The sequence below is a fragment of the Procambarus clarkii genome, chromosome 45 (genome assembly GCF_040958095.1).
Source record: "Procambarus clarkii isolate CNS0578487 chromosome 45, FALCON_Pclarkii_2.0, whole genome shotgun sequence".
NCBI classification, from domain to species: domain Eukaryota; kingdom Metazoa; phylum Arthropoda; class Malacostraca; order Decapoda; family Cambaridae; genus Procambarus; species Procambarus clarkii.
The window spans coordinates 8,938,260-8,963,416 of NC_091194.1; the positions used below are offsets into that span (position 1 = coordinate 8,938,260).

Here is a 25,157-nt window from a genome sequence, read left to right on the forward strand (position 1 = left end):
GTCGGTGCTTTTAAAATGCTAAGGTAACCTATATACGTAAATACATAGATACACAGATTTACGTATGCCTTTCATACACGTGGTATGGCGAATTGATGAGGATCTATAACACGAACGTCCACTATGCGAACAGGATCTGTGAAGCCAGATACCCTAGACGAACACTCCAGGAGCAGAGAGTTGAGGAGCTGCTGCAGGTCGGGGGGACGCCAACACCGCCTCCTATATCTCACCCAAACTAAGGAAAGTAAGACAAGACAAGCACTGCACCATGCCGGAGACTCCTCCCGTCACGGCCCCCGTCGAGAAGGCGCCGCTCAAGACCAAATTCAGCGAGTGTGAGTCGACAAGTGATGGCGCCATTCCTAGTTTCAAACTGATGGGGGATGATGCCGTTTTGTGGTATTAGTTTTTTTTTTAATCACTATCTGGGTCGGTAATGGTCGGCTCCGCTCCTGTCGGAGTTTAGTAGGCATTGTCGGTGTTCGTCGAGGTGTGTAGTGGAGTGAAAACGGTGTTAAGGGGGTCTGGCCTGGAAGGAACAGGGCTTGTTGCTAAGGTAATAATACCTGCGGCTTGGACAAATGGACAGCTAGGACTCTGAGACTGGACAAAAGTGGGCTGGGAAAGACAAGGACATGCAGAAATTGGACAAGAGTGGGGAATCAGTCATATATGGCTTGTATGATGTAGGCAGGATTGTATAGCAGCATTATAAAAAATGTCCTCCCAACACTAAAATATAACAGGAACAAATTTTAAACTTGGAATCACTACAGAACAACTTTTAAAATGGAAGAATGAGTGCCAGATGCAGTTTAATGCTGAAATATAATTTGTTTTGAAATATAATTGTTTGGGACGTTAAACCTTTGTGTACATACAGTATATATTTATATATACTTTAGAGTTGCATCAAGGTCCAACCCTCCCCCCCCCCCAAGATCGAACTACTGATCCAACCTAGACTGTAACCCCACAACAGCTACCTAATTCCCAGGCACCTATTTACTCTTAGGTGAACAAAGGCATTAGGTGAAAGGAAACAGGCCGAACCATTTCCGTCCCATTTGGGAATCGAACCAGGTATCCGCAATCTTAATGAGAGATGCATCTGGGCATCTTGGTTAGTGATTATCAATTAAAAAGTCAATGTTTAAATGTTCTTTTCACAATAAGTAGGCACTGTTAAAAATGTATGAATTTGAGTTTATAAACACTAACCCTATTACACCATTGAACCAGTTCGAGTGTGTAACTGATTAAAAGTTTGAGGCCCCCTTTAACTGGGATGTCATGTGCCTCACAGCAAAACCAACCTGAGTTAAAGATATTTAGGATACAGTACAGTATAGTACCGAGTAGTTGAGTATTTATATTCTTTCACTTGATGGTAGGTGGCTGCAGATGCTAGCTCCTTAGTTCTTATAGAGAAAATTGTAATGCCAAACTCATTAATATTAGTGTTTGAAAGTACCTAGCCTACAAAATTTCCTTAAAGTTTCACTTAACAGGAGGTAACTTTATTTTCTTGTTGCAGCTGAGAAAGTGTTGTGTTTCCATGGACCTCTCATCTATGAAGCCAAGTGTCTCAAAGTCCAAGCCAAAGATAAACAGGTCAAATACTTCATACATTACGCTGGCTGGAACAAAAAGTGCGTAAATTCCTTCTTTAGGTTAATAATGTCTATTAATTCATATAGCAAGGTAAAATTCTTTGTAAATTTATACAGTATTTGTTGTACTGTGTACAGTGTCACAGTGTGTGATTCAATATACAAAAATCCACAAGGAAATTGGTCATATCACTTGCTTCTCATAGTGGACCAAACCCAAGTCACTTAAAAAGTCATGAGGAAGTGTTATGGTACATGCCAAAAAAGCTGGGTTCATGAGTTTGGCACAAGCCCAATTATCTTAAAGATTTTCTGTGTGATTCTTAAAATGTAACTCTACTTTCTATCACTTTGGCTTTCACCACCATCCTAGTTTCCTAAATTTATTGTGGCTCTTTGTTTATTGTGTACAGTATAGGATACTATATGCAGTAATGGCTTTTATACAATAGATATTGTGTAAACTTTCTAATATTAGAACAGACATTAATTTTAGAAGTGGCTTATTGACTTAACATTTCAGTGATCAGTTACATAGTTCACGAATGCTGTACAATGTGTGCAGTACAGTGTTGCATTGTACAATGAAAAAATATATATAAGTAAAATAAAGTACAACACATTAAATATAGAAATTAAAAAAAAAGGTCAGAAATCCTTTTAAAGATTTTCTTCAAATCATTATCCCAGAATTTTTTTGTATCCTATTGTATTTGCTTCAGTTTTCTCCAACTTTGAGGATCATTTGGCATTGTTAGAGGCATCATGCACATTTCCTCTTGCACAAGTTAGGTGAGAAGGTGAAGGAGATCAAACTGTCAGTAGTTTCAAAGCATTATATGATAAAGAGCGCTGGGAAGATGGGACACCACAAGCATAGCTCTCATCTTGTAGGTAAACTTAGGTAATTACATAATTTGTGTTATTCTCTCTTACTTTGCTGGGATGTTTTGAAGGTGTAGTGATCTACTCTAGCTTACACTGTGTATGTATACACAGTATGAATATCCATTTGCTGAATAAAGGTTTATAATATTCTTACGCAATGTTTATAGCATTCATACATAAATGTATTCACCGTATTTTTATAGTGTCCTTACACAATAATCCTGCAGTGTTCTTTTACACTGCTTTCACAGTGTTCTTGCATACAGTTCTTGCACTGTGTTCTTATATGTCTAAACCTCAAGGTGCAACAAGAATAACACTTGGATTTCAAATAAAAAGGGTAATTTTTAAATACATAATTGGGTGAAAAATTCTGGGATACCTTTTACGTATAAATATTGAGTAACTCAAGCTCCAATATTTTATACAAATGTAGACAAAGTAAATTAATATTTTAACTTGTTAAATATAAATAAATTTGTACCCTGAAGTTTATATTGAATAAAATAGAAAGCTCTATGAATACTGTACTCTGGAAGCACTGTATGTTCAGTATTAGTAGACCAATTTGTAAAGAGGACATTGGCACAAGGACAAGGTAACAATTTTGTGGTTTCTAAAATGATTATTTAACAAATTATGCTCACATGGATAATGACATTTGATTAACTTTAAAGAGATGGCAAAGCACTGGAAATTGTTTTCATTGTTTATGCTCTAATGGAAGATACATTTTTTCACTAGGTTAAGATTTATATACATACAAATGAAAGACAAAATAATTTAGAATTACCGGTACTTTAATATTTTTCATCAGTTATTTTCCTTACTGAATATTTTGTACTTGCTTATATTCATATGTTTACTCAAGGCTTTTTTTGTTTAAAATTACGTAAACGTAATTCAAACAATTTGTACTTTCCTTTTTGTAAAATTGCTCCATCCAACGAATAGAAACTTGAGCCAATAAGAACTTGGTTTCACATAATCAGGGGGAGAGAAAGCCTGGACTTGGGCCTGTCAAGTTCTCCTTAGGCCAACTACAGGCATTTCCCAGGATGTCCCTATTTCTTGTTAGGTGAACAGAGGCATATGCATGAAAGGAAACTTTACTTAAATGCTAATGTCCTGCTATGGGGATTAAACCCAGGACCTTTTGGATGTGACCTGTTGGAGTTAACCACTGTGCCACAGGACAGTTTTTCTCTCATAACAACAGAGGAAACTCCAAAAGGCCTTTTGGCTCATGTAAGGACGCTCTTGTTTATACTCGACCAAACTCACTCTTATATACTGTGCATCTAACCTACACTTGAAACTACACCGATCCCACGCGTTTTATATTACCCGGTAATCATGTACGAATAATGTATAATAATATACATTATAATGTGCTATGTATGAATAATCCTACCTCCAAACTTATAATTATTCGTGTCTTTTCTGACTCTAAACTTTTCTAGTTTGTTTCCATCTTTTCAATTTCTATTTTGTGTTAATTATTTAGCACCTTATTTACAATTCCTCCTTCATCCATTTATATACTTGTCGTTTCCTCCTATACTTTTCATCTTTCTTGAAAATGTCAATTAGGGTTCTTAATTACTTTGTATGGTTAGTTTCTAATTCTTGGGATTAAATTTGTTAGCCTTCTCTGCATTTTTTAAATATGGTATTTGTTTATTCTATAATATGATGCCTAAAGCTGAACTGCATAATCTAAATGGGGCCTAACAATGGTAAGATAAAGCTGAAGAACAACAGATGTCTGTCTCTCAACAGATTTTTTTCATTCAGATTTGGCAATTTCAACCTTGTCCGGAGACCTCCGCCAACTATCATTTCAAAGGCTTAGAGCCTTATATTTGTCAGCATTACACTGCATCCGCCATTCTTTCATTTTAAGGGCATATTGAGTCATCCTTTAGTAATACATGTATTGAGTCTTCTGAATTGATTTTCTGACCTATTTTGTATCATTATGGACTTTGCTAATGTTGCTCTTCAATCCTGTATTTACTGTAGAATAAAATAATTTCCCCAGCAGTGGGGGGTGGAGTTAGTGACGCAGCCAATTTGTTGCGTCACTAATTAATTGCGCTACTAATTTGTTGCGACAATCACTGCGTCATTGTCTTCAGTGTGACTTCAAATGAAGGATAAATACCCAATTTCCGTTGCATATCTGGAATTATTGGCAAAGATATGGAATATCACTTCTATGTCACTTAATCGTATGTTGAGCAAAGCTTTGTGATTTTTCAAGAAGAAAAGTGTGCCCATTAATGACAAAATAAGGGAGTACAGTATTGTTAAAATAGAAAATGTCATCACAGGGAGTGTGATTGTGGCTAACTGTAAAATGAATTGGACAACTACCAGTGATATTATGAAGGATGAAGAAAAATAGCTTTCAATTTTTTGCCGAGACAAAAAATGGGAATATCCCAGAAATTGCTCATTTCAGAATTAGAAATTTAATGCAGTGAAGAGGTGATTATACTGCTCTACACTAGAGCCTGTAAGACATGTGTAATGTCTTTGTGAATATTGCAAAGAGAGAATATGAAACGAGTGACAATTGAAGGCTACTTTACAAGGGATGTTAAATGCACACGTTTCTCCCTCTTCCGCACCATTCTCGAGTGAGTCTGACACCTGTACTTGTAACTCTAGTTTCATCAATTCAAGTTACTCCTCTGCACATGCCTAAATCATCTCCAACACCTAGATGTGCCAAGGTCTTAATTGATGAACAACACACTGTTCGGTGAGTATCAAATTTCTTACTCAATGTATATTTGGGGAGGGAAAGGGTATTCACTCTGGTCATTGCGTTTGCAAGATCCTGTCCATGAGGGGTTGCAAGAGTTGTCACAGAGTATTGTACTGGTATTTGCATCTTTTGAAAAGACGTTTACACTTATTTTCCATGTGAACATAAATTTTATCAACTAAATGTTCTTACTCCTTTAGAACTGTTACCTTGTCATTATGTCTGTTAATTCTTGACAGAATGGTTGCCTAATCAGGTACTGTATTTGCATTGTTCTCTAAAGTTTTCTTTTATGATTCAGTATGAACTTCAGTGTAATATTTTTTACATTTAATAACTAAAATATTAATTTATTTTGTTTTCTCATTTTTAGATACGTTTGTAGCTTCAGCTATTCAAGGTTTGTATGTGGACCTTTATAGAAAATACGTGCCGGTTATAGGTTTTTGCCTGGGTGTTTGTAAATCAATTTTGTCTTTAAAGTAATTTAAGGGTTTAATTCTAGGCTATTTTTTTACTGTCCAGTTGTGTGTGTTTATTTATTTATTTTGCAGTACAGTACTGAAGCTGGTGACTTTGCTGAAGCACTGACTCATTTAATTTAAAAAGGTTTGCAGCAGTAAGTTGCTCTGTAATGCTAGGGCTTCTCCGACGTGGTCTCCTCCTAATAAACCAAGTTATTTCTACTTAGAATATTAATTTATGTTTGTTATTTAAGTTTACCATCATTATTCATATAATATGGACAAATTCAAAATGACTTATGGTTTCAGCTGGGATGAGTGGGTTCCAGAGAGTCGTGTTCTGAAGCTCAATGATGCAAACATGAGTCGACAGAAGGATCTGCAGAAAGCCCACGAAGCATCCCTGTAAGTGCACTTTTTCTCAGAAGTGTACCGCTTTTGCACATGATACTTCATTTTAGTAATGAATCTTATGTCAGTTTTATTGACTTATATGCTGCTACTTATTTAGCTCATGAGAACACTCTTATCATTCTTGTGTTCATATAGGCACTGTGTGGCACTAAAGCAACGCATTTCTTGATTTGAAATAGAAACTCAAACCTTGTTTTAGTCCTGCTAAATATATGTTTAAATATAAGTTAAGCAGAACATGCTCATCCAGAACTTGGAACTTTAGATGCTGTTATAAATTGCAGTGACCTGCTGCACTTAATGACGTGTAGTATTTTGCTGGGCAAGAGCCATACAGTGTTGAAGCATTCGGTTATATGTGGTTTTAACCAGTTTCCCTTCTATCTATTTGTTATGCAGAAAAAATAAGAAGTCTAAGAAGGAAAAAAAGAAACTTCCTAAGGAACTGGGTAAAGAGGGTGGGCCTGGTGGGGGAAGCAGTGGCCCAGGCGGTGGCTGTGGAAACACCAGTGGCGGGGGTGATGACTCGCGCTCTTCCACACCCAGTACTGACCGTTCAAGTGGCGGTCCAGGAAAGCGCTCGGCAGCTTCCACCCCAACCACGCCAGCCTCGGTGAAAGGTGAAGAACTGGATAATAAGAAAAAGCGTTCTAAATTGGATAACACCGTTGATACTGTGAGTAAAAACCACCGGATCTTTAGTTTCAAGTTGCAGTCACTATTAAGAAGGTTATTAGTTAATTGACTGTTAACACCTGGTTATAGTCTTAAAATGAAATTGCATAGTATTTCAAAAACTGTACATGATTATTTAATATATAGTGTAATACACATACTTATGTGGATAAATATATACTGTACTATAAATACATTATTGTATTGTTGTTCATACACATAAATAGAATCCTTTTAGTATTTTGAACATTTATATCTTTTTATATATATAATTATCTATTATGTAAAACAAAGATATTGGTAAATATTGTGGATCACTTTTTCACGTGTTAGCATCTAAGGCTACCTTTCTATTGGTTGTTATGACCAATTTGTATCCAGTTTTCGGACTTTAAACTGCATGGCCTATAAATTTGACACTGTTGAGGTCTCAATGCATGTCAATTAACTATTTGACACTGAATAAAATGTGTAGGATTTTTACTCTTTCAGTTCTATAGGTTATAGCAGTATATACTGTGTATGTATATATGTATATATATACAGGTATATATATATATATATACAGTATATATATATATATATTTATTTATCTTGAACTCTTGGAAATGATCACAGTACTGGAATACAAGTGTGTTTCTCTGCAGTTGTTGAGAGTTTCTGAATTTCATTGGTAATACATAGTTTTTACCCAGTGACATTTATGTAGATACAAAAATGAAATGGATTCTATTTATTTGCATTTAGGTTAAAATGTAACAAGTATAGTTAATGAAATGGGCCAATTGAAAAACAAAAAATAAAGCACCAATTTCTAGATTATATACAGTATTTGTAAAAAAAAAATGCAGAGTTCCTTTCATGGAATGTTTATCATGGTTGAGGTAAGTGCACACACTCATACGTACCCACCAACCCGAAGAGGACACAGAATTTCCGTGTCCAATATTGTTAATTTGTATTCATTCACATGACTTGGGTATACAGTAGCAGTTGTTACAGTAGAGCACAAGGGCAATGCACTGTTTTGGTACAAAATATTTCACAAAAGCACCCTTCCTTCCACTGCAAGTTTAGCACAATACAAAATTGACTGCATTTAGGAGCACTTAACAGTAATGGGTGAGCATGGAGACAAAATATCAATAATATGCACGGGTCTTGCAATGTCACTTTCACGTTGGTGATCATAAATGATTATGTGCACTTTGCTTTGTATTATTACTTGGAAAAATGAGTTCTGTTTACCATTCAAGTTGGAAGTTGGTATCCATCATTCTGCTTCATTACTCTTAAACTTCTCAAATTTGTATAGTCCTTTGGCAATATTTTGCTGCTCCAATCAGCTATTGAAACTATTGTGTTCAGTCTTGGACTAGTAAAGGTTAAATTTAACTTAAAATATGCCTTAAAATACAGCTAAATACTTTCAGTGTATTGCATAAAAGTTGTGCAGTAAAAAAATATTTTTGTATTCATTAGTTACTGTTTTTAATATTCAGCTGACACCTGACCTGTCAAACTGCTGTATTATACTTGGGCATTTGAACTCTTCTAAAACTTGTACAGAACATTTAACTAAGAATACTTTGGTTTTGTGTCAATGGTAGTATTATAGTTTTTCTAGATGGAAATTTATAGATTTTATAGCTGTTAATTATATACAGAACATAAAAGTAACAACATATTCCTTCTTAATCATCACATTGCAATAGCTTCATGAAAAATATTGAAATAATTGTTGAAATTTTTTAGTAACATTTAAGCAAGGTGCTTGTATATACAGTAATTTAAAAGTGACCATATAATTTACAGAGTCGACCGATAACAAAATGTCTTGCATATGTCCAGTACAGTAACTTGAGTATTCTCCCAATTAAAACATGAGACTCATAAAGAGGACAGTAACACGCTCCTCCTTACTACGGTACGGAATGTTTAAACCAGCTGTGGAATTGGGGTTGGGTTTCTGACAGTCACGTGTGACATGAGCATCTGTTATTGAAATCAAGAGCTGGTTTTGCCTGTTTTGTGTGTGATAGTCTTGCAGGCTTACTTCTGTCTTTGGTGTTTACTTGGCTGTTATTATACAAGGGGCATTGGTGTCGATGACCACACTGGACATAATTCAGCTTGTAAATAATGATGATAATGACAAAAGTTTGTATTTGTCAAGGTTAAGTTAAAATATATATCAATTACAAGAGCAATACCTCTTGCAAACTTTCATATAAACTTTGTTAGTTTAATTATATTTTACATTTTTATATCTGTACTGTATATTATATAACTACTTTTATTAGAATTTTGAAAGATGATAAATACAGAATATCTGAAATTAAAAAGTCCACATAATGGCTGCTTGGAGAAAAGATGAATATTTGAAGGACACTTATGAGCTACTGTAGTACTTGCCTAGAAATGGCTAGAATATAAAAGTCATTGACAGATGACTACAATTTGAGTTGTTTTATTTCAATCATTGGCAGAATGGATCAACACAAGGCCCAGAGAATGTGGTAACACGGACTGTAGATGACGCAAGTATCTTACATTTTTTAATTGACAACCTTTAATTGATTTTGTTGTTTTATATTCAACGTATATGTTAGGTGTTTACATATATTCATGAAATTCAGAAATTTTACTCTTGCGGAGAGCTTGTCAAAGCATCACCTGCACAAAGTATGTAAGACTAATGTTAAAATTAATATCTTAACACTGAATTAGTAATGACCTTTTTAGTTTAATGCACCCTAGAATTTTCCCTTGAGGCCTCAGAGACACCGACTCGGAGTAGGCTTCATCCAGACTACTCCGGTTCACCTTGCTCAACTCTCAGTCTGCCCTTATTAAATCATTGCTCATGCATCCTCTGTCTTTTTCATTGTCATGCTATGATGGTGGCTTTCTTCAGATTGAGTGGGTTATCCTGTTGTAAGTGTTACTTTTGAATGTTCAGCAGTGAACACTTTCAAGTAATCAGGTAATAAGTGACAATAAAGGGGCTGAAAATTAGACACCCAACCCACAAAAGGGAAATTGAAAGGACATGACATTTTGTTCTGTCTCTGCCTGACTCGATAAGAGGTCTGGAACATTGAAACGTTGCTGCTTCCTATCTTTCATATGTGTGTGTTTTGGGTGTCTAATATTAAGTTAAGTGTCTTGAAACTTGGGGGTAACATTATGAAATATTTATGATAAATAATATAAACAAATATTGTAGGTGTGATACTTTTTACACAATTTTTAGGCAAATGAACATGCTTATTTGAAGGATTAATTACATGTGTAAAGTTGTTGCTCCTTAATACATTATCATCATGGCCACGGCTTTATTTCAATAATTGTTCCACCAGTTGAGACGAAATTCACTATATAGAATATCCTTTAGTAGATGTCTTGATATGTTCTTTTATTAGGTACTGTGTTCTGGATAATGCTGGTGCATAGTTGATGGTGTAAGTGTGTGCATGCTGTCTTGCAAATGCTATATGGTTAAGGCCAAATGCTACATGGTAATGGGAGAAGTGTCTGTGTGATATCTTGAGAATGCTACATGGTTAAGGGGAAAGTGTGAGAGCGATGTCGTGAAGATGCTCATACATACAAATTCTGTTTGTGTGTGTGTTTTAATAAAAATAGTCATACCTGATAGCAAGACAACACTACTTGGCATAGTAAGAAAGGCCCAATTTGCCTAATGAGCAGAACACTTTTTGTTTTTAAATATTTCTTTACAAAATGGTTTTCCTAACAGTATTAATATACAGTACAGTATATGCATTCACATTATATATATATATATATATATATATATATATATATATATATATATATATATATATATATATATATATATATATAATATATATATATAATATATATATATATATAATATATATATATATAATATACATATATATATATATAATATATATATATATAATATAATATAAAAAATGTGTGTGTGTGTGTGTGTGTGTGTGTGCAGATTCTACTACTGATATGACAATTCCTCACCACCATGGCCCTTTTCCACCTACCGTGACTGTCACCACTACCACACCACCTACCATCACTGCCACACCACCTACCATCACTACCACACCACCTACCATCACCACCGTGTGCCACCACCACCACTACCTACCACCACTGCTGCCTCCACCACCTCCAGCTGCTGCCACCACCACCACATCCCACCTACCACCACATCCCACCTACCACCACATCCCACCTACCACCACATCCCACCTACCACCACATCCCACCTACCACCACATCCCACCTACCACCACATCCCACCTACCACCACATCCCACCTACCACCACATCCCACCTACCACCACATCCCACCTACCACCACATCCCACCTACCACCACATCCCACCTACCACCACATCCCACCTACCACCACATCCCACCTACCACCACATCCCACCTACCACCACATCCCACCTACCACCACATCCCACCTACCACCACATCCCACCTACCACCACATCCCACCTACCACCACATCCCACCTACCACCACATCCCACCTACCACCACTACCTCTCACCTACCATCACTGCCACCATCTCAAGGCCAAACTCAGAACTTACAATCATATCTTATACAGTAAATATTCTGAGATTCTTTAAAACAATTAAACACTCAACTTTCGTTTCAATGCAAGATTGCATGGTGATGCAAATCCTTGGACTATTATGGAATGTCGTCCTCGTATCATCGTTAAATATTGGTTTTGTCGTAGTGTAGAGATCGGACAATTGTAGTAGTCGACAAGAAGCAATGAATGTTTTAATCACTGACACAACACAAGAAGTCTAGTGCTGTGGTCTAGTTAGGATTAACTAGTCCTTGCAGTTTGACAAGCCTTAAAGTTAAGTGGTTTTGGTCTAATCTGAAATGTTTGAATTTGAGCAACCAATTGAAAGTAATGATCATTAACATAGGGTAGTGTCAATATTATTGTGCTTTGACTTACTAATGTGTCAAAATTTGGAAGCTATAGTCAATATTGTCAAAGTTATGGTGCAGTAAATGAGAAGAGGCTGGTTGAAAGAGGAGGCACAAAGTGGGACTTGTCCACCCAGTAAAGCTATAGCTAAGGACTGTAGATGAATATGGAGAAGTGTACACTATCAGAGACATGTCATGAGATAAGAGCGAGAGGAGGAACAGATTGGCAGGCTGTACATGCCCAGACCTCAAAGTTATATGGGTTACAGCACAAAATCAGGCCAAGAGCAGTAAGCTCCATTGATGCCCAATTAGCAGTGAATACCTTACCCCCCAAAAACACAATATAATATCTTTACATACCACTCAGCAGCAAGGAGCAACTACCAACATAATAATAATTCCCATAGTTGGGGACATGAAGTCTAGGTGTATAAGTGGAACCTCAATTCAACGAAACTTGTTTCGGTGAATCTCTGGTTGCCTGACACTTTCCAGGCCAGGTTTACTTACCTTATTAACCCTTACATCGCACAAAATATACATAAACGATTTGACATAACTAATGTTTTTCAAACTTGCACAAACACTTTCCAATTTTTTGTGCATAATCTACTAGGCAAATGCTGCAACTTTGTCTAAATGATCACAACGTAACTTGAAAAACAAGAAAATAACGAATAATTTTAAAATTGAATATTGAAAACTTCAAGTTTTTAAATAAGATTAAAAAATATAAACTATCACCAATTGCTCATTTAGTGTTATGCTCTCAGAATAGTGTAGCATATAAAATCAGATAATAAACAAAGGAGAAAAAAAATAGAATCTTAACAAAAAAAAATTCTCTCCCACCTGGGATTCAAACCCAAGATCCCATTATGAATCCAGGTTGAAGCTAACTGCACTACTAGACCCTGTACACATCAACAGAACTTAAAGTAATTTTAAAGTTCATGGAGAAAAATATTTACTTTAGTACTCAGAATATGATGAACCTGTACAGTTTATATGCAGTTTTCAAGAATGAAAAGTTTAGGTTTGAAACAGTTTGGCACTTGATAGATTTTTGATAGGGCTGCCAAAAGAGCTTTGCTTGAAGACTAGATGCTTCTCCACATTACCCTTGGGTCTCGGCATCTTGGCCTCAAGCCTCAACTTCCCCCTCGTCCCTCTATTAAAACTGCCATATTCGCCAAGACATGATTTCAAGAATATATGTGGAGGAACACCTTGATCCCTTGGTGAGTACTCTTATACTGTACTGTACAACATTAATCCATGGTGTACTGTGTAACTGCATTATTCTGATTCCTTTAGTTTACAGTATTTAGTAAACCTGTATTGTGATGTATTTTCAGACATTATTATTTTGCGAAGAAGGGAGGTTACGTCAGCATCGTACTGTACATCCGAATAATTCACCTTTGTGAATTATTCTCTTGAGACACTCGAGACATGTTCGGTCTTGAGTGGGACAGTGTCTCTACTTTGTTCATCTAAGCACAAAACTAATTGAAATAGGCTAGGAAAATTTTCCCCTATAATAGTGTCTTGGTTTATAGAAGTGTAAGGCATCACTATCATTAGTTTAATATTTACACAAGTGCAGTAGCTTAGAGATATCTTTGGAGTGCTTTGGAGTATTTAGTAATACACTGTAATAAAATAATAAACAATAGTGTTTATTTTGGATTTGAGTTTGAAACTCGATAACCAGACATTCAGTTTATGCATTGCATAATTTAAAGTTATTAATCATCATAATCTCTTGATTCACATCAGGAGGACCAGTTTATGACATCAGTTGAAGTGCGTGTCAAACTCCCAGATGAACTGAAGCCAGCACTGGTGGATGACTGGGACCTCATTAACCGTCAGCGCAAGCTAGCTATTGTCCCAGCTCGAGTGACTGTCGACACTATCCTTGCTGACTATATTCGAGCCAAAACGAGTAACAAAAATAACACCCCAAACAAGTAAGATGGTAAACTAATTTGATGATATTTATGATATGTGGTTAAAAGGGTCCCATGCACCTACCCTAAGAAATTATGTATTGCTGGATAGCAAGTTAGTAGCAAACTGTAACTTGCAAAAGTAAATACTGTACTCTACAGCATATATAAAATTAAACAAAATTAATTGATATGTTTAAAATCAGAGTATTGAATGGGAGATGTAATAATTTTGGCATTTAAGGATACTACTGTATATCTGTTTGCCTACCTCCTGGGTACTTATTACAGCTAGGTGAACAGAGGCATCAGGTGTAAGAAACTCTGCACTAATGTCTCATCCTGCTTGGGAATCGAGCCTGTGACTTGAGAGGTGTGAGCCAACTACTGCAATCGCAAGACCACTTGGCATTTTATAGACACATAAGATGTGTAGTGCAGTTGACTCTCAACTGGCAAACTTGTGATTTAATTCCCAGGCAGGATGAGACACCTGTGTGTTTCTTTTCTCCTGGTGCCTCTGTTCATCTGACAGCAAGTAAATACCTGCACATTTGGCAACGTTAGTGGGTGGCATCCTTGGGGTTAGCTGTTGGTCTAGGAAGACCTCAATTAGCCTAGCAAGTTTCTTCCCAGAAATAGGAAACTGACACCAATTACAGCAATGGGTTTATGAGGGGAATTATTAGAATTGTATTTTTGATCCGTTATTCTTAATTCGTGTACATGTGTATTGGTTAGGTTTTGTATAAAATAAAGAACAATATTTACTATTAAGAATTCCTGGTAAGTAAATTACTTCGTTAGTGATGTGATTTTTTATCAATATTAATTTTGTCAATTTTACCAGATGTACCTTTTATGTGCTGATTATGGATAATGGTTTAGAAAGCAGCTGGCTATAATAATTCAATATATATTCATTTCTACATATAATGCCATTTTCTATTTTAACCATAATCTAAAGTTTTACACAAAATCTCACCAGATGTACTTGTCTGTGTGCTGATTTAGGATAATGGATCAGAAAAAAATCAAACTGTACTAATAGTCCTCTTACAACCCCATTGCTGTAATGAGCAAGAAAGGACTATGTAGTTCTCTCTCTTTCTTGTAGTCTGTACAGCTAATTGATTGATTGAAGTTAGGTGCTAAATAGGCATGAGACTGAATAGTCTTACTGTAATTGGATTTGTTTTCCCTTAGAGAGAGTGCAGTTCAAGAGGTGGTTGCTGGCTTGAGAGAATATTTTAATGTGATGCTCGGCACACAGCTGCTCTACAAATTTGAAAGACCACAGTATGCGGAGATCTTACAGCAACACAAGGACAAACAAGCCAGTGATATTTATGGTTTTATTCATCTCATTAGATTATTTGGTAAGAAACCATGTATGTTTTATGTATAGTTTACATCAAATGGATTCATCATTAATGCAGGATATGCAGTAAGGCAGGAGTTAACCCTTGAAATCTTAGGATAAATAAAGCATAATCTCTATACACAAAAAAAGTAAGCAGTTTTTAAACATAAGTCTCCTGTTATCATGTTTAGAACTCTTCCTTCCCATCTATCATGTCAAGACTTACCCTTTTCAGTTTTCTGGAACATGACCTGCCAATCGGTTTATAACCAGGTCACAATTACTGCTGGGTGAACAGGGGCAAACAGTTAAGGATTGGTGTCCAGTCAACCATCCCTACCCAGGACTTGAACTCATGGCTAAAAGCAGTTAAGGATCATTATGCATCTTTTGTTTCTTTTTGACCTGTATCTCAACTAGTTGGTGACCAGTGGTGGCTTTTCTGGTTTGAGAGTATACAAAGTTAGCTCTTGATCTTCTTTGGTGCTGCTTGGTTCAGTAGGCCTTTGGTAGATGGTTCACTGTTTCCAGTTGTTTGCCCCCTCAGTTGTTTAGTTGGATTAGTTGGACTGTGCACATGAAGAGGCGTCCAAGAGAGTTGCTGATTTTCCCTATGCAGTTGAGAACATGTTAGGTAAGGGCTCTTCTCAGTTAACTAGTAGGCTAGCTTCACACCTATGCCTCCTTGCTTTTTTATGTCAGCTGTAATGGATACCTGTACCTAGTTTTGGGGGGCTGAGGCCGTATTTCCATCAATTAGTCCACTGTTATTAATGACATGTCAGTGTGATGCTAAACTGTATGTGGAGTCTGAATTTAGAATTCCAGATGGAGTTGACATTAAGAAATATCAGTAATGTTTCCTTCAGTTGCCCTGTTGGGTAGAGTTGGTTTCATCCAAGGTCTTGTGAAGTATGAATGGGTGACTACCCACTATGACTCTCCATCTCAGTAGGCTGTTTATGCTACAGCCAGTAGCTTAAAAGTGTATGGTGTAAAATTAAATTACAGTAGCATGATGTATCTATGAGAGTCTTTCGGAGGAATGCGATAGAATTGAACTCAGCATCTCATGTCACCTCCTAGTGGGTAATGTGGGAGATAATTTTATTCCAATCATATTACTCCTAAACGTTTTCTCCTGCATGGTGTAGTTATAGTTTATTTTGTGAGTCCCCCACTACATGTGGTGAGGTGTAGATTAGGAGTGTGGACTGGGATTCTGCATAAAGCTGCCTGTGTACTAGATCAGCCTGGCTGTAATGGCTCTGTGGCCCCTGTGAGCTTTGAGGACAACCAACCTCATTGATCAGGCTAGACTCGGGCCAGGTTGTAACAGAAGAACCATCATAAGCTGTTCGCGGGCAATACAGTACAAATGTTTAGACGTTTATTTTCATATCAGATTCATTATTATGTCTTATTTGGTTCATAATAAGAGTGCTTGTGTATTTTACAGATGTATTTCATGTTTTACTATTGTTTATTTTAAAGTTGAAGTGTTGTATTCCTGTACAGTGCGATTGGGACAAATGTTAGCCTATACGCAGCTGGATGAGAAGAGTGTTGCTCTTCTAAATTTCCACTTACAGGACTTCTTAAGGTACTGTACAGTATGTTGTATGTTTTTATTAATCTATTAATAAATTGTCAGGATTGTTTTGTTTTCACCCAAATATAAAGAATTTGTTAAGGTTTTAAGTTTACCTTTATCATTTGATTGTCTTGTGTTGACCTCATAAAGCCTCTCTTTCTTCTAGGCATAACCATAAAGCACTTTTCTTAACCCTCAATGAATGGCTATTGAAATACTGTATGGATCATTATCCACCTATGCATAAAAAGATATTTTTTTAGGGGGGGGGGAACTTTGCAGAAAGTTCCAAAAGTTTGATTTATTGGTATGCAAAATGTAAAAAAAAAAAAAGTGTACATTTTTATTGGATGGGACGAGCTGTGAAACCGTTGCATGATGGTATCTGTGGAAGCATCTGTCGGTATGAATATTGAATAACTTGATCTATGGGTGTACAATTCACAAAAACTATAAATATATATATATAATTCATTCACAGTATACATACACACACACACAGACATTAGAAAAGAATTTTTTTCAGTGTCACAGTAGTTAACAAATGGAATTCATTAGGAAGTGATGTGGAGGCAGGTTCAGTACTGTACACAGTTTCAAATGTAGATATGATAGAGCCAGATAGGCTCAGGAATCTGTACGCTGGTTGATTGACAGTTGAGAAGCAGGACCAAAGAGCCAAAGCTTAACCCCCCCCCCCACACACAAGCAAATCTAGGCGAGTACACACACAGGGATGTATCATGTGGGGGCCCATTGTGCCTGCCTCATGGCATCATGAGACATGAATTCCAGAGAACGACTTAGGGTACCTAGAGGTGTCTAAGAGACGAAGTGAAAAAAAATTCAGAAGTCGAGAAACATGCGGCCCTGAGCCACATATTCTCAATATACTGTACTGTATTGGCCTTGGAGGCCTAGACAATCGATTCGTATGTATAATTGGAGTGATATAAATGCATATAAATATGCCCATATGAAGATGCTCTTATATAAATCTACAGTATATACGAGCTGCATCAATATAGGCCCATTCAAGCCAACTCATTTTTAGAAGGATATACAGTACATACTGGTATACCTAAAATAAGCATTTTAGACCATATGAGGTAGTTTCTATTTAGATCAATATACAGTATATTAATAGGACTTGCTTTGTTTTGTGCCTATACGAGGCAGCTCTTATTTATATCGATATAAATATGAGCTGCCTCATATGGGCCAATAGGCCTTCTGTGGTTCCTTTATTATCAAGTTCAATGATTGGTTGACCTAGGATACTTCATAACAACCATATAGAATTGAGAAAACATTTTCGATATCATTAGTATACACATTATGACGGAATTTTATACAGTGACAATAACCGGATTCACTTAATAAGGTAACCACAAAATGATAGCAGGATTTGTTCGCGTATAAAGCTAAATTCCATTACATCCATATAGAATTTATTATATCCATTTCAGCATCATACGTGTAAAATCTAGACAATAATAATTTAAATCAACCTGTGACGATTACCCTCCGAATCAATATATGACAGTAACTGCATTCCGAGTGGTAATTGCCTGCTCAAAATGAATTCAGTTTAAAGTTGATAATTTGTTTTCATTGTGACATTTCCATTTTCAGATTTACAGTAAAGAATATGGAGACATACTACAGTATCCAAGACTATGGTGTGGCCCCACCAGAGTATCACCGTAAAGCTATGTAATAGTGTGGCGTGGAAAATCACTTGGGGACCTGCTAGTATTAACTACTGTTAACTACTGGATCAATTGGTGCCATTGCAGCTGCACCAAGATCTCATATCAGATGTTTTAAAGTTTTGGTCAGGGTTGGTGCTTGTGAAGTGTGTGGATCCTCAAGACTGGAGGGAGAGGAAGGGGACTGCCAACAATATATCAGCACTAATCTCTTTATGCATTTTTTAATGAGGATTGGTAGCTATTTGCAGCCTAATCTTAAAGATTTTGGCTTAATTTTAAAATGGTCCTTATTTGTATATATTCCATTATTATTGTATATGTTTTGTGTATAAGTTGATTAGTGCTATATATATATATATATATATACTGAAAGTAAGCTCAAGTAATAAACCAGTTATGACAAAATTATCAATCATACAAAATTTAAAGTGTATTCCTCTTCTTTACAGACTTGGCAGTTGACAAAGGAGAATATTTTGTATTGTTTTGTTTCCTTAAAGAACTGTTGTACCCAAATATCGTGGATTTGGAATGTTTCTTTTTTCCTTTGATATTAAAAACATTGGCGGTTGAGAAAACACAAAATTACAATAAATCCCTCCTGAAATTTTACAGTAAAAATTTAGTGTCACATGCATAATTCTCAGTAGTGCACATGTGGTGAAAACTTTCGTAACCACATTCAGAATTATGAGAGTTATTTAACAATAAAGTTTGTTTCCTATGCCTCTGCCTGTAATTTTAGACTTGAGAAAATGTTCAAACTCCCAGTAGAACTGCCAAAAACTTATTATTGGTGGTTTTAGAGGTCGTGCCCATTTCAAGTGTTGTGTACATATATGCTGTATATATAAATATTAGATTTAGTGAGCAAGTCATGCAGGTTGTAAGTATTGTACTGTATATGCATCTTGAAAGGTGACAAGACTACTAGTGTTAGGTTTATCTAAAGAATTGGTTTGTGAGTGGTATGTAAGGGGCAGGAACCCTAGCTAAACTGGAAGCTTGTTATTTACACACATGGATGTTGAAGAATCTTTCCCAGCCATGATTGTATATTTTAATTTTCATAATTTCATTCTGAAATGCAAAACTTTTTAATTGTAGTCATATGTATGGTAGGTTGTATATGTAACCCTTAAGCCACTCAGTTGCTCTCAAGGTATTGGCTGATCTGTAACAATTTTCAAGAGTATTTGAGCAAAATTAAATACATTTTTCTCCACCACAGTTATTTTAGTCTTTTGTTTTTGTTTTATTTATTTTTTCTTATATGCATTTCTTCTCAAGGTCATGTCTTCAGGCAAGTTGCCAACTATTTGCTTATTGGTCTGTCCTCTGCTTAGCTGTGTCTTGTCCATATATTTGGTCTCTTAAGACATTCCCTAGAGGGAAGAAAGGGGTTTACTCATTTCTTATTTATGTTTTGTGGTGTTTCTTGCATTTGTGAAGTCGCATGTTATTTGACATCTGGCTTATATACTGTGTGTGTATATATCTAGGACAGTGATCAATGCTCAATGATTGTGGAATTTTAATCATTCATGGAACCTTGAATAATAATATATCAGATGAAATAATCTTCTGCTTCAGTAAGGAAAGCCAGATTGAAAAATTGTGTGGGGGTGACAATCTTTGACATGAATGTGTGGCATCCTGCAAACTCAGTCTCCTGTGTTGCCATTTGCAACATATTTAGTACTACAAAATCTAGGTCTGGTTCTGATCTGGTATGGTGAGTATAAGTATTGGGCAAGCAAGAGCCAGCACAAGTATGCCAGCTAATAATATGCATGATGCCATTATATCTACTTGGCACACACACACATATACATATACACACACACACACATATATATATATGAAATTCCTGTTTCAATTCTTCCTCTGTGGTCTGTCACTGTCATATATTTATATATTATATAATATAATCTTTACAGATGCATGTTTCACATTATATTCAATATTAAAAACACTAGTGACACCCCAATGTCTCATTTGACTGTGGAAATGTGAATAAATAAAGGGAGAAATAGGAAAATAAAATGGAATGAGAAATTGTCAAATTACACCTCGCCCCCATCACTCGTTGCCCATAAACACAGCTATCGGCCCCTAGCCTGCAGCTACTAAAAAATGGCCAACTTTACAGCTTCACCGCTAAACCATGAGACATTCACTAACAAAAATATATTTGTGCTTCCTGAATGTTAATTAACAGTACAGTATAATAACACAAAATTGAACTTTTCTGTGCTTATGAGAGAATGGACAGTTAAGCCTGGCTGGTTTAAGGGTTAATGAAAGAATTACCAGAATATAATTTCTTTATTTTATTTAATGTTTGTACTTGGTATCTTTGAAAGAGATTATTATGTAACGTTTTCATGTCATACCAGCGTTTTGTTATCGTTTGTATTTCTCAAGTGTTACAATACATGATAGTCAGTTTGCCTCTATGTGTACCAGATATTATATTTAGTTTCTAGATGTTAAAAAGTTTGCTTTAGGCATCTGGGATTATGCCTGTCTTTTAAGTATTTCATATACCTGTTCATGTAACATGAAGATGATGATATGAATAGGTACATGAAATCACTTGTGTACATGTGATGTTACCAAGGAAATCTTTGTTTTTCTAAGGCATGCATTTCACAGTGATAAGATAAATTTTATTTTATAAGAAATTTTCTATTGTTTTTTATGGAACGTGAATCTTGGAAAACAAAATAAAAAATGAATAGAAATTCCTTGGTTTTAATTTGTGCTTGGAATTTAGCACACAACAGTTAATGCTTGATAAGGTTTCTCGATATTCATGACCGTGTGAATATCCCATGACATAGACAGTGCTCCATAGTCTTCCTGGCTTGGTGCCTTCTTTTGATGAGGCTTCTGCTACTGTGTAGCTTGTTAAAATATTACCTGGCTGAAGTAAAGGCAGCAAAATATCTTCTTTGTAAGTTCCTCTTCATCCGCAACTTAATTGTGGAGTAAGTTTGTACAGCATCTTAAAAACTAACAATCTAGTAATATATGCTTCCATTTCTTCACTGCTTTTGATAAAATATTTGGTTAATCTGATGCTTATGACATTACTGGCATTTCCTTTTTCTCTTGTGTTAGTATCTTGAATATTATCTAGGATACCTTTACTGTTCTGTATCACAAGGAGTTAATAGCCTTCCAGATTTGGTCTTTCAATAATTACTTCCTTGCTGAGTGTAAATAAGTTTTTAACTCTTCTGAGTTGAGAACCATGGAGGAAAGTTTTGAGATTCATTGAGCTTTTGATATTGCTTGGGAAACCTGTTTTCTTTTACCATACCACTTGGATTTATAAAATGATGCACTCTTGGCTATAGAAATGGGCTAACGAATTCATGAGAATGTGTACACATTTTGTAATTATATATACATTTGCTCGAGTTTTAGTCAATAAATAATGAATGACAAATTTGGTCCTGAAAGTGGATGCTTCCTGATAATCCATAATCTAATAGTGTTTTTAGATACAGTACTTTATTAATTCATTTATAGATAATGTATTTTCATGTACAGTACTTAAACATGTTTCAATCTTTAATGCAGTTAATTTTCAGTTTAATTAATTTTAGGGATATGAAAAAATTCAAATTTTTGACACTTTTTCTTATGTTCAATACACTGAAACATTTTATTAGAATATGCCTGTGATGGAGGCTTGTGGTGGTATTTTATTTAGAGATTGGGAAGAAAAGTGATGTAAAAGCAATAGTGTTGCAGAAAGAAGTGCCAAGTAATACGAGACTGAGAAGACTGATGGAGTATAATAATTAAATAACCTAACCCACACAGTAAGTGAAGTGAAAGTAACAATATTTTGGTCCATACTGGACCCTTATCAAGTCATGACTTGATAAGGGGCCAAGATGGACTGAATCGTCATCTTGACTTTCATGTGTGTAATTACTAAGTATAATTACCTAAGTGTAGTTACAGGATGCGAGTTACGCACGTGGTGTCCCTTCCCAGCACTCGTATAATGCTGTAAAACTACAGTACTGGCAGTTTTGGGCTCTTCCCCATTCTCACTTAACTTGTTCCAACTGTGGATGTAGTTATTTGTTTCAGATATTGTAGAGTGACTGTCTCGTTTCTTGCAGGTCAGCGTTTAACTCCCTGACCATCCAAGTGGTTGAAAACCATTCCTTTCCATCATCCTATCCTGAATCCATAAATCTTCCAAGTGCTATTTATATAGCCATAGCAGTTTGTAATTGTATCTTCATAATTATCTTTGACATCTCTCAGTAATGGCTTAGCATTTTACCCTGATACCTACCTTACCTATTCTCTGCATAGAATAATTGTAAAAAGATTGTAATAAAATGCTTAGGGATGAAAAAAGGTAGAGGCTGAGTAGTTTGGGAGGAAGTAAATGGTGAAGTATGTAAGTAAGACTATATTGACAGGTGTACATTGTTACCAATCAGGGGATTAAATATTTTATGGTTGCAAAATCATTGTTTTAAAATAAGCAGAGTTGATGGTAGAAGACCAGAGATGAATAGGTTAAAGAAGGGAAACGCTCCTGGTATAGGTGGAATAATTCAGGCTCCTTGAGGTGGTGTGTGATATTTAGTACCTTTTGAAATGTCCCATGACACACATGGTGATAAATAGTCTAACCAGCTTATTAGTGCCTTCTTTTGATTAAAGAAGCATTACTGAGTGCCTAATCAAATTGGCATCGACTATATTGATATGGCAGATACAGCAGTTAATACTGGACTTGGGGTCTGTCCCAAAGTCCATTTAAATGTATCTTTGGCTTACAATTGCGGAACCGTGAGTATTATTTAAACAAACTTTCTCTACCCCCCCCCCCCACCCCCAACCCCAAGCGCCCCGCCTCCAACGTTTAGATAGACATGCTGTTATAATCATAAGAAAAGTGATGGAAGTAGGCTTCGAAACTGACTGAACATTCTAAATAATTATAAACCTACGAAATAGTTATACAAAATCAGTATTGTAGTATATGAACGGATGTATGCGTCCCTCTTATATAGTTTAATCAAATCACTGGTAAAGTAGATTTTTTTTTGTTTCAGTAATTTACAAAAATGAACCTGTCATAAGTATACATATATTTTGTTAATTTCTTAAAATAATTTGGTTGGTCGATGTAACGATATCAAAATGCTTTTGAATATCGCCAATAAATCATTTAACATTGCTATTTGAATTAAATGTAGATCGTACACTCTACTAATAATTGTTTAAATTGCTTCATAATTACTAGTATAATTTAAAAAAAAAGTAAAAAGTTCCTCGCCCATTTTATAAATATATAATTTTATGACAATTTCTACTGGAAGTGCCGTGAATAAATAGCCTTCCTGACTTACTGCCTTTTGATGATTACGTTAAATTAAACCATTGTATTTTTGTCAGTCTAAAACATGCCTTTGTTCCTCAATTTGATGGAAATATAATGTTATATGTAAAGTGAGAGCGCATGCGCAGGGGTGACCGCCAGGCGCAGTGTCGTCCCGGAGCACCTGAGGTGAGTGTCGTCCCGGAGCACCTGAGGTGAGTGTCGTCCCGTAGCACCTGAGGTGAGTGTCGTCCCGGAGCACCTGAGGTGAGCTGTCGTCCCGGAGCACCTGAGGTGAGCGTCGTCCCGGAGCACCTGAGGTGAGTGTCGTCCCGGAGCACCTGAGGTGAGTGTCGTCCCGGAGCACCTGAGGTGAGTGTCGTCCCGGAGCACCTGAGGTGAGTGTCGTCCCGGAGCACCTGAGGTGAGTGTCGTCCCGGAGCACCTGAGGTGAGTGTCGTCCCGGAGCACCTGAGGTAAGTGTCGTCCCGGAGCACCTGAGGTGAGTGTCGTCCCGGAGCACCTGAGGTGAGCGTCGTCCCGGAGCACCTGAGGTGAGTGTCGTCCCGGAGCACCTGAGGTGAGTGTCGTCCCGAAGCACCTGAGGTGAGCGTATACCTACGAATCTTATATTTTTACACAGTCAACCCAGACGTAAAAATTGCAGAGGTTTGGGGAACTTATGAACACAATATTAACGCATTATGAGCAATGATTATTGGGTTCCGGAAGGTTAGGCTGGTAGCCCAGGTTCTCACGCTCTGAGGTTAGGCTAAACCACCCTGTTTTATGGAGGTTAAAACTAGAACAAGGCTAGTGTCGTCACGGACACCAGACGGTTCGCCAACTGTTAAACTCGAGCCTAACCTACACCAACCTTCCAATGATATATGGAGTTTTAACGAATAAAAACCGAGCTTTGTTGAAGGGTCTTTGATACGATTTGACTACATCCCGTTGTCAGGCTAAATACCGGATGGTCTGACTTCCTTGTTTACTGGTTAACTGCGTGCTCCTAAGAAAGCCTGTCCCCTTGGTCTTCCTCCTACTCCAGCGGTGGGTAACTGTTTTGGCGAGGTTATGTATAGGCTATATACGGCCGGTCGGCCAAGCGGACAGCACACTGGGCTTGTGATTCTGTGGTCCCGGGATCGATCCCGGGCGCCGGCTAGAAACAATGGGCAGAGTTTCTTTCACCCTATGCCCCTGTTACCTAGCAGTAAAATAGGTACCTGGGTGTTAGTGAGCTGTCACGGGCTGCTTCCTGGGGGTGGAGGCCTGGTCAAGGACCGGGCCGCGGGGACACTAAAGCCCCGAAATCATCTCAATATAACCTCAAGATAAACTACCTATTAACTC

General features: G+C 36.6%; 1 protein-coding gene across 6 annotated transcripts; it reads left to right on the plus strand.

Annotated features, from left to right (window-relative positions):
• Positions 1–139: 139 nt before the first annotated feature.
• LOC123770055 (mortality factor 4-like protein 1) lies at positions 140–21,183 on the plus strand. Of its 6 annotated transcripts, none has more exons than XM_045761700.2 (10): positions 140–338; positions 1,541–1,655; positions 5,654–5,680; positions 6,054–6,149; positions 6,558–6,834; positions 9,323–9,373; positions 13,592–13,785; positions 14,971–15,143; positions 16,646–16,730; positions 18,357–21,183. In XM_045761700.2, exons 1-10 carry the CDS (start codon positions 272–274, stop codon positions 18,439–18,441), a joined length of 1,170 nt encoding a protein of 389 aa, XP_045617656.1. In that variant the 5' UTR covers positions 140–271; the 3' UTR covers positions 18,442–21,183. The 6 variants fall into 6 exon arrangements, with proteins under 6 accessions (XP_045617656.1, XP_045617665.1, XP_045617661.1 ...); XM_069301357.1 differs by lacking the exon at positions 1,541–1,655 and adding an exon at positions 4,972–5,274 and having other exon boundaries at positions 177–338; XM_045761709.2 differs by lacking the exon at positions 9,323–9,373 and having other exon boundaries at positions 141–338.
• Positions 21,184–25,157: the final 3,974 nt, after the last annotated feature.

Excerpts from the sequence above, each read along its gene's own strand:
- LOC123770055 (XM_045761700.2), top strand. The coding sequence starts at position 272 with ATGCCGGAGACTCCTCCCGTCACGGCCCCCGTCGAGAAGGCGCCGCTC. Across the intron at positions 1,656-5,653 it reads TACGCTGGCTGGAACAAAAA|ATACGTTTGTAGCTTCAGCT; the intron begins GTGCGTAAATTC and ends TCTCATTTTTAG. Across the intron at positions 15,144-16,645 it reads TCATCTCATTAGATTATTTG|TGCGATTGGGACAAATGTTA; the intron begins GTAAGAAACCAT and ends ATTCCTGTACAG.